This window comes from Euprymna scolopes, chromosome 7 (genome assembly GCF_053919585.1).
Source record: "Euprymna scolopes isolate OS-2025 chromosome 7, ASM5391958v1, whole genome shotgun sequence".
NCBI lineage: Eukaryota > Metazoa > Mollusca > Cephalopoda > Sepiida > Sepiolidae > Euprymna > Euprymna scolopes.
The window spans coordinates 106,471,627-106,483,078 of record NC_136488.1 but is presented as its reverse complement, the minus strand read 5'-3'; the positions used below and the strand labels follow the sequence as shown (position 1 = coordinate 106,483,078).

Sequence of the window (11,452 nt, the reverse complement as noted above, 5' to 3'; positions counted from 1 at the left end):
GAACAACGAATGATTCGGCGGAGAGAACATTGTAACTTCGCAGAGGATCATTTTTGACAACGGAAGGTGCACTGAGCGGAAAACCATAAAAAATATAGGTTTCGCATGTACGTTAATATAATCTGTCAATATAAACATGTGATGACAACAAAATAATACACCTCTAAACAAGATGAAACAAGAGAAGTATTTTAGTAATCTGCACAATGAAAAACAAAACAAAGAAAACAACTATTTTTACTTGAAAGTCACCACTTATTAAGGCCAGCAGGTTACACAAGGATAAGCTTAATAAGTGTTAGGTAGAAACACAAAGAACAATATAAAAATGAGCAGCAATAAAAATATTTAAATACGGGAAATGAGGGTGACTGGACGTCTTGGTAAAAAGCTAGAGTCATTTCAGTTATCACAATACCACATTTACTCTGAGGAGCGTCCGACTTAATTTAACTTATTTTTTTTTTAATAAGCAATGCACATGAAGAAGAACCGAGGGCATATTAGTCGAAACATAGTATAAATATAAATATCAACGTTTATGAGTACAATCGTCTGGTATGAAGAAAAGCAATGGAAATAATAATCTCTACATAAAAAAATTAAAACAAATCATACGGTTTGGATTTTATCAGTATTTACACAAAACAATAGTGTTTCATAGGAAAGGGGGGGGGGCAGTGAAGTCTTCTAAATTGTTTCTCAGTCTCCATCTTTGACGCTGTTAGCACCGCTGTGGGTGGTCGGCGAATTGTCATCCCACTTATTTGATATACGATCGGATTCCGTGAGATTTTTTTTATCATTTTGTTCCGCCATTTTGGAAATAGCAGAGTTCTCTATAGTGACCGTTCGATAAGATTGCAATGAAAACGGGGAGGCGACGGCGATCCCCGTGAGAGAGGAAGTTGGAATGCTGCTTATATTCTGATAGGCAATCTGAGATGAGGGGGATAGAATCTCTCCCGATGTGTGCTGGTGTTGGTGATGGTGATGGTGCGACAAAAACTGATGACGAAAGATGTTGGGCGTTAAGGTGGAGACGTGCGGCCTGAACGCCGAGTGCAACCCGTTGAAAGCGGCGAGGGGTGAGAGGGGTGTAAAGGCGGATTTAAGACCACCGAGTGTTAGTTTGTGCCGATTCACGGGCCGAAACGAAGAACCGTTCAAATAAGGATGCGGCGAATTCTGCGTATGGTTAACTTCGTGGCCGTGTGGGTTGTTGTTGCTATTCATATGATAATGATGTTGCGCAATAAGCGTATCTTGGGCAGACAGGAAGTGTTCTATGGCCTTAACTAAGTCTCCGTTGCAACCCTGCAGAACAAGTTCGAGAACGGATTTTCTCTGCAACGGGAAAACCCTCTCCAATATTTCTAAGTTGTTTAGTCGTCCCGGTCTAAAAGCTGTCGGCATCATGAGAAAATCGTTTGGCGTTGGGATTTTACTGGAGTTGTGCTTCGCTTTGTCGTTGAACCCACGCACCACGTGATCCGCCTTCAATGAGGAAATGGCGGGAAATGTCTCTTGACTATGTTCGCTTGAAGTATCCAAATCTGAACTGGTCCCATGTGGATCTGAAATAGACAGAATATTAATCACAAAACGCTGAGTTCATAAATTACATTTGACTATCTTCATAAAACAAAGAAACATACGCACACATACGTACACATAAACAAAGCGAGAAAAAAGTTTACAATTAAAATCAAACATGTGATAGTGCTTATCTACCTAAATTCTAGCGAAATATTAGAAAAAGTAACAAAAAAAAAAAAAACGAAAAAAATTCACTATGTAGATTTTTCAATAGTTTTACCCTTGCGTTACTCTTAAATAACCCAAGAAACTCCTGCTAACAAATCATATATTTTATTTTCATCGTAATGCAGATGGTAAATACCATATATATATATATATATATATATATATATATATTGGCTCTTTTCTATATATATATATATATATATATATATATATATATATATATATATATATATATATATATATAAAGTAGTAGTGTGCGTGTGTGTGTATGTCTCTCTCTCTATCTGTGTTTACAACTATTCTACAGCCCAAACCACTAAACCGATCATAACCAAATCTGCCATGATAATGGTTCTCACCTAGGGATGGTGCGCACCATCTTTCAAGGTTAAGGTCAAAGGTCAATATCCTAACCTATGTATATATATACTCTCCAATAGCTCACACGACTGAACTGATCAAAACCAAACCTGACATGATGATGATAAAAAATTATTTCAGTTGGGACATTTTTTTTAAAAATAACTTATTCTTTTGTTATAAAGAAGGTTCAAAAGTAAGTAAGATTCAATTAAAAAGTTGTAAGATAAAATTGTTTAATTTTACGGTAGGGATTTGAAAAATGTTACACCGATTATAAAGTCAATATTCATTTTACGATGATTTTATAACAACAAATTGAACTCCTCACACCGATTGATTTTTTAACATTTTTTTTGGAATACTAGCAGGCCGCTCGGCGTTGTCTGGTTGTAAAATGCGCTTAAATATGACATTTTAATTTATGCACATTTCGTATTTATTATTGTAGAGAAAATTCTTTATTGGTAATTTTATCGCACCAAATATATTATAATCAGTTCAAAATTTAAAAAAACATGATTTGAGGGCCATCAGCTAGAATCGAAACAAAAACATAGCGCTCCAGACTTAGTCATTCCCATTTGAGACATCGACAGCTGGATAAGAAAATGTTCAAAATTAAGTGACTTCAACGCATAAATGTATATTGCGCATGCGTGGAAATAATAAGTTAGTCTACTTACTCCTGCCAAGATCCAGTTGTTTTTTTTTTTTCAATTTTGATCCCTTAGCTGCTATTTTTACTGGCTTAAAACAAATCAAATTTGTTCCACAGATCCAAATAAAGGTCAATAAGTCTGTAGAACAAAAATTGAAATGGGAGTTTGGTAGAAACTGTTGCGCATAATTATTTTATATACCTACATAGACTAGTGTTTCACGTTTACGAAATCATCAGTGCGACAGTTTACGATCAAGACAGTGCTCAACTTTAAAAATGTATTTTTATTTCTTAAAGTCGCGACAATAATTGCGTAGTATTTAGTATGAAAAAAAAATTGTAGCGCGCGCACGCACACACATCCACACACACACACACACACACACACACACACACTAGAATTTTTCCATCCTAAATGTAACGCAATTATACACAATATAGAAAAGAGCCAAGCACACCCAAGGATAGAGTACTGTTGTCCGCATCGGGACAGGAGCTGCAAGAAGCTCTTATCCTGCCTTGACAGAATTCAAAATAGACTTCGTAGCCTAGTAGGGGATGCCCTTTTCTCTTCCTTGCAACCTCTTGCGAGCCTGTCTCTGCTTTATCGTTTTCATGGCAAGTTCTTGTCTGAGCTCCAATCTATGGTCCTCCCTTGCCTGACTTTCACGAAAAACACTCGTCTAATTGAAACCACTATCAATAATTTCTCTCAGTCTTTATATGTGCCTAAACCTAAGCGTAGATTCCATGAACAGAACTTACGCCTGTGGAACTCTGTTCCACCTGACTACAATATGGTCGTCTTCAAGTCCAACCTAAACAAATTCTTGGTGGACCGTCTCCTTAAGTAATCCAATTAATCAGATTTCCACAACTAACGATTACTACAGTATTTTCCTATTGTCTTCCGTGCACTCTCAACCCTTATCCTCGAAAAGCCTCCGGGCTTTGATAAGGGGTGACTCCTTTCTAAAAAAAAAAGAAAGAAAATAGAACTAATTAATTAAATGAAACCAATCATCCAGTAAGAAACCTAAAAAAAAAATGAATAATTAATTAATCAAAATTTGTCTTTTAAGGGAATATGCAAATTAGTTTATCTTCATGATGTCGCTCGCATATCCATTACAGAGCATATTAAGAATTTCAGTTTAAGAATTTTTAAATCGAAAAAGTAGGCTTTTAATATACATGTAAGTCCAACAAAAAAACTGAACTTTATAGGTGTATTGCAGCCCCTCGCTTAAATATATTTTAAATCATGCAGATTTCGTATTTATAATTATAATTTATAAATTATAATTTATAATTATAATTTATAATTATAATTATAAATTATAATTTATAATTATAATTTATAATTATAATTATAATTTATAATTTATAATTATAATTTATAATTATAATTATAAATTATAATTTATAATTATAATTTATAATTATAATTTATAATTATAGAACCAATTCTGTATTTATTATTATATTGTTCCCAATAGTAATGATTTCAAAGGTTAAAAAATGACTTCGGTGGCATCAGCTGGAATCAAAACCAATACATGTAGCGCTGCAATCTTAGTTGTTATTTAGCGTTTCGGCTTTCGTCACTGCCGTCTGAACTACCACCCTATATGGATAAAAAGGATAAAAAGTAAGCGATTTCAAGCTAAGAATGTATGTGTACGCATGCTCAGAAGTTACTTGATTTGCTCCTGCTCAGGTCAACTGTTTTGTTTTCAATTTTGACCCCTTAACAACTATTTCTCCAGGCTAAACACACAAGCAAAAGTGTTTTCGAGGTCCGAATACCCTATATATTAAGTTTCAAGTCTGTAGACCAAATATTTAGTGAGGAGTTTGATAGAGAAGTTTCGTACATACAAAAAAGCCACTTTTATGTATATATCTAAATATCTATCTAACCCTATTGTCCATCTATATATATCTATTTCTCTCTCTCTCTCTGACACACACACACACACACACACACACACACATATATATATGTGCGTGTGCGTATGCGAGAGAGAAATATATATCCATGACTGAGTATATTAAGTCGATTTAAGAATTTTGAAATAGAAAAAGTAGACTTTTTATATCAATGTCAAAGCATAAGTAGATAGATAATCTAAATTGAACACTCAATCAATCGGATGTTTAACATTTTGAAATTTAAATCCAGTAATACGACAAAATATTTGTAGCTTTTTCATATTTTGGTTTTCTTTGTAAGAAATGTCATATAGGAAGTCATTGGTACCTTTTAGAGATGTTTTAAAAATTAAATAAATTGGAAATTCTCACAGAATGAATGTGTTTTGTTATTAAATAAAATATATTCACATATTAAGCTAAAAATATTGAGATTTCATCTATCTATTGTATGTCATTAAAAATATTGAATATAATTTTTGCAATGAAAATTGCAAATATTTTTTTTCGGGAAGGTGAGGGTGATTCGTGTATAGCAGTTACCATCCGTTAGTTTTCACAATTAAATAATAAAACTGATAACATTATAACACATACTTAATAGAATATCACTAGTACATAAATAAAACAGAGAAACACAGAAAAAAAATATTTCACCACTAAAAAGTATTGTATTTTTCCGCTTATAGACGCCATACTTCAGAAAATAGGCGTTATTTAGGTGACGCAAAATTAAAATCTAAACAAGATTTTTTAAAAATGATTCAAATAAGATAAAATGTTCGTTAAATATCAAGAATCTAATTCTGAATCTTTTAACGTAAATTTAGGAATTGCTATTTAGTAAAAGTTTCAAGAACATTTATCATAAAAAACATGATTTTCCAGTATTTTTAGATGCTTTGGGACGCCTACTATAATAAAAAATATATTTGTGTTGGCACAGAATCAAAATATTTAACTTTACATGCTCTTAATATATTTTTTAAAAATTATGTTTAAATTAATCATTTCCTCGTGTTAAATAATAGACGTTTAAAGATTTATTTAATCATTTACTTTCATTAATATTTAAGTTTGCTGATTAAAAAATAGTTACGTTCGCTTATTTTCTAAAATTGTTTTCTTCTAAACGACTAGCCTGGGTGGCCGGCGTTGCCCGGGTGTTTGGAAGTGAGTATTGAGATAAAAAAAAAAGATAAAGTGTTAGTAGGCAGGTAGGCTCGAACCCGTACTGCGAGGGGGGAAAAGAACGTGAAAAAGAAAACGTGGCATCTTTGCTGTTGTGTCCATCGTCAAACCGGAAGTGGCGAAGGTTTAAATTAAGGCTAGTCAATCAAAAAGAGGCTATAACTTTCGAAAATATCGGTGAAAATAGCGACACCTCCGTGTAGAAAAGTGCCCAGTTGAGGGTGAAGCAATTAATGTTTTTAGCCAATTTTTCGATATTTATCGTCCGAAGGGACGAGCTTCAAAACGATTCCAATCTCGTGAAAATCTGTGGCCTCGGTCTAAAGTTTAAGGCAGACATACAAACAAACAAACATACATACATAACCATATTTAAACAGACAGGTGTGATTTATATTACAGGTGAGACAATTTGACCAATTTCTCGTACTAACGTCAGAATGCTCTAGTTAATTCAACTTTATACAATAGACGCGCCATCTTTTAATATATTGCGTATGAACTGTGACATCGATAGACAGGTTAACTAATTTCCATATTGGTACTCAATAAATACATAGTATTAATTAAGAATTATTCATTATTGTTTTTTAATCAATGATTGCTTTGATATTAATATAACAAATAATTGTTTTATAGTAAAGTTTTATTTCTGAACAAATATTTTATAGTATAGTTTTATTTCTGAACAAATATTTTATAGTATAGTTTTGTTTCTGAACAAATATTTTATAGTATAGTTTTGTTTCTTAACAAATATTTTATCGTATAGTTTTATTTCTGAACAAATATTTTATAGTATAGTTTTATTTCTGAACAAATATTTTATAGTATAGTTTTATTTCCGAGCAAATATTTTATAATATAGTTTTGTTTCTGAACAAATATTTTATATTATAGTTTTGTTTCTGAACAAATATTTTATAGTATATTTTTATTTCTGAACAAATATTTTATAGTATAGTTTTGTTTCTGAACAAATATTTTATAGTATAGTTTTATTTCTGAACAAATATTTTATAGTATAGTTTTATTTCTGAACAAATATTTTATAATATAGTTTTATTTCTGAACAAATATTTTATAGTATAGTTTTATTTCTGAACTAATATTTTATAGTATAGTTTTATTTCTGAACAAATATTTTATAGTATAGTTTTATTTCTGAACAAATATTTTATAGTATAGTTTTATTTCTGAACAAATATTTTATAGTATAGTTTTATTTCTGAGCAAATATTTTATAGTATAGTTTTATTTCTGAACAAATATTTTATCGTATAGTTTTGTTTCTGAACAAATATTTTATCGTATAGTTTTATTTCTGAACAAATATTTTATAGTATAGTTTTGTTTCTGAACAAATATTTTATAGTATAGTTTTATTTCTGAACAAATATTTTATAGTATAGTTTTGCTTCTGAGCAAATATTTTATAGTATAGTTTTGTTTCTTAACAAATATTTTATAGTATAGTTTTATTTCTGAACAAATATCTTATAGTATATTTTTATTTCTGAACAAATATTTTATAGTATAGTTTTATTTCTGAACAAATATTTTATAATATAGTTTTGTTTCTGAACAAATATTTTATAGTATAGTTTTGTTTCTGAACAAATATTTTATAGTATAGTTTTATTTCTGAACAAATATTTTATAGTATAGTTTTATTTCTGAACAAATATTTTATAATACAGTTTTATTTCTTAACAAATATTTTATCGTATAGTTTTGTTTCTGAACAAATATTTTATAGTATAGTTTTATTTCTGAACAAATATTTTATAGTATAGTTTTATTTCTGAATAAATATTTTATAGTATAGTTTTATTTCTGAACAAATATTTTATAATATAGTTTTATTTCTGAACAAATATTTTATAGTATAGTTTTGTTTCTGAACAAATATTTTATAGTATAGTTTTATTTCTGAACAAATATTTTATAGTATAGTTTTGTTTCTGAACAAATATTTTATAGTGTAGTTTTATTTCTGAACAAATATTTTATAGTATAGTTTTATTTCTTTACAAATATTTTATAGTATAGTTTTATTTCTGAACAAATATTTTATAGTATAGTTTTGTTTCTTAACAAATATTTTATCGTATAGTTTTATTTCTGAACAAATATTTTATAGTATAGTTTTATTTCTGAACAAATTTTTTATAGTATAGTTTTATTTCCGAACAAATATTGTATAATATAGTTTTGTTTCTGAACAAATATTTTATAGCATAGTTTTGTTTCTGAACAAATATTTTATAGTATAGTTTTATTTCTGAACAAATATTTTATAGTATAGTTTTATTTCTGAACAACTATTTTATAATACAGTTTTATTTTTGAACAAATATTTTATCGTATATTTTTGTTTCTGAACAAATATTTTATAGTATAGTTTTATTTCTGAACAAATATTTTATAGTATAGTTTTATTTCTGAACAAATTTTATAGTATAGTTTTATTTCTGAACAAATATTTTATAATATAGTTTTATTTCTGAACAAATATTTTATAGTATAGTTTTGTTTGTGAACAAATATTTTATAGTATAGTTTTATTTCTGAACAAATATTTCATAGTATAGTTTTGTTTCTGAACAAATATTTTATAGTATAGTTTTATTTCTGAACAAATATTTTATAGTATAGTTTTATTTCTTAACAAATATTTTATAGTATAGTTTTATTTCTGAACAAATATTTTATAGTATAGTTTTGTTTCTGAACAAATATTTTATTGTATAGTTTTATTTCTGAACAAATATTTTATAGTATAGTTTTGTTTCTGAACAAATATTTTATAGTATAGTTTTATTTCTGAACAAATATTTTATAGTATAGTTTTATTTCTGAACAACTATTTTATAATACAGTTTTATTTTTGAACAAATATTTTATCGTATAGTTTTGTTTCTGAACAAATATTTTATAGTATAGTTTTATTTCTGAACAAATATTTTATAGTATAGTTTTATTTCTGAACAAATTTTATAGTATAGTTTTATTTCTGAACAAATATTTTAAAATATAGTTTTATTTCTGAACAAATATTTTATAGTATAGTTTTGTTTGTGAACAAGTATTTTATAGTATAGTTTTATTTCTGAACAAATATTTCATAGTATAGTTTTGTTTCTGAACAAATATTTTATAGTGTAGTTTTGTTTCTGAAAAATATTTTATAGTATAGTTTTCTTTCTTAACAAATATTTTATAGTATAGTTTTATTTCTGAACTAATATTTTATAGTATAGTTTTGTTTCTGAACAAATATTTTATTGTATAGTTTTATTTCTGAACAAATATTTTATAGTATAGTTTTGTTTCTGAACAAATATTTTATAGTATAGTTTTGTTTCTGAACAAATATTTTATAGTGTATTTTTAATTTCTGAACATATATTTTATAGTATAGTTTTATTTCTGAACAAATATTTTATAGTATAGTTTTATTTCTGAACAAATATTTTCTTTATAGAGACCAACTTAATTTTCAGCAAACTGCGATCGATTTCTAAATGTCAAGTGAAAAGGTCAAATTATTTCTTCTTTTTTTCTTATGGTGACGAGATAAATGGATTTGTATTGAAATTACAAAAATGTTAATGTTTATCTGTTCATATAAAATGTTAATGTTTATCAATTCATATGAATTGTTAATGTATATGAATTGTTAATGTTTATTCATATGAATTGTTAAAGTTTATTCATACGAATTGGAAACGTTTTGCTTCATGTTTACAATAACGTTATGACTGAAATGGTTTTGTGTTAAGTTAATGCAGTCCAAGTATCAAAATATATATTTCGATTTATTTTATACACAAAAATCGCGTTCATTTTTTTTTACTCCTCAGAAAATAACTCGTAAATAAATCCTAACACTAAAAATAATTCAATACACTTTTGCTATAGAAGAAAGATTTGGGAAAATATTTTCTGAATTACCGAATTTCTGAAATGAAGATTTAGAATTTGTACAATTTGTATCATTTTAGTTGATATTTTTACAACGTTTTGACCGATGTAACTTCCAACCTTCTGCAAGTGCAGCTATATGAACTTTATGTCAAACTTGAGAACCTCTACAGAATTTCTAACTAAACCATTTATTCAATCCATGAGTGTAAATTGTTTTCATTCTGTTAACCATGATCGGGAAAATGTGTTAAGTTTTGTTAATCTTAGTTATTATTACTTGTAGCAAGAATTGAACTTACAACTCCAAGAAAACTGTTATTTAGAATTGTTTGTTAATCAATGCCCTTAAACTATTACATCACGAGTCCATAAAGAATCCTAAGATCAAAAGATGCGGAGATTACATCGGCCAAAACGTTATGAAAATAATAAAAAGACGAAAATAAAAGTCTGAATAATCGAAGAACATTTGTTTGACTCAATAAGATCGACAAATTCATAATGTTACTTTAAACTAGGTCTTTACTCGCTCCACTAGTTTGGGAGCGATTTTTACTATCCCTAAAATTTGAGATGGCTCCCCCACCCCCATACGCTTCTACATAAAAAAAACTCACTCTTGCCATTAAAAACGGAGCCGGCGCTTTCCCTACTTCCTCTACACCATAAAATAACTTGTTGAGAAATTCGAACTCTTCTCGCATTATGTTGAAATGTCTGTATTTACTTGCCTCCACATGAGGTCACGTTTTAATGTTCGGTAAAAAAAAGCACAAAACTAAAAATGCCACAGTAGAGAAGAAGAGTATCACACAACTCACGATTCTCAAATAAAAACGTTATGAAATGTAATGTATGTAATGTATGTAATGTATGATTAACGAAAGTTTTTATTTAATAAATCCCAAGTTTATTTGTAATGAGAAAATGAAGAAAAATATTTATTTATAAAATTCACCCCAGTCAGACAGGATTAAGCGATATGAGATTCTCCGAAAAAATTAAAACTAAAAATAAAACAAACATGAATATGGAATGAGTTTTGTTGTCAGCATCAGAAAGATGAAAATCTTTCATTCGAAAAAGTGAAGTGATGAATTTTTAAATAAACTTTACAAATAAACTTTACAATTTAAGCTTTTGATTTTAAAATCACTATTTTCTTTGAATCAAATTTAGATACTTATTGAATCATTTAAATAGTTTATTCAATTGGCTTTTTGTAAAGAGATATTCGTGAAAATATTTTTGTTTGTAATTATACCGCAGTTAATTTTATAAAATCTAAACAAAATATCACTTTCTGAAATTTCACGATATTCACATTTCTTAAACGTACTGAACAACACTTATTTCGCTTCAACAATTTCGACAATCAGATACACAGACAGTACAGACTGATATAACACAAAATAGATAATAATAATAATAATAATAATAATAATAATAATAATAATAATAATAATAATAATAATAAAAATAATAATAATAATAATAATAATAATAATAAAAATAATAATAATAATAATAATAATAATAATAATAAAAAAAAAAAAAAAAAAAAAACTGTTGTAAAATGCTGAAAATTAATTTACAAACATATTT

The 11,452-nt window shown here is 27.8% G+C and overlaps 1 protein-coding gene across 1 annotated transcript in view; it reads right to left on the bottom strand.

Annotated features, from left to right (window-relative positions):
* Window positions 1-702: 702 nt before the first annotated feature.
* The window catches only part of LOC145280311 (doublesex and mab-3 related transcription factor 3, truncated-like), a 46,640-nt gene continuing 35,890 nt past the window's right edge, over window positions 703-11,452 (bottom strand). Inside the window, exon 2 of the mRNA XM_080132081.1 lies at window positions 703-1,577. Coding sequence (XP_079988207.1) covers window positions 703-1,577 — 875 coding nt within the window. The remainder of the gene's footprint in view (window positions 1,578-11,452) is intronic.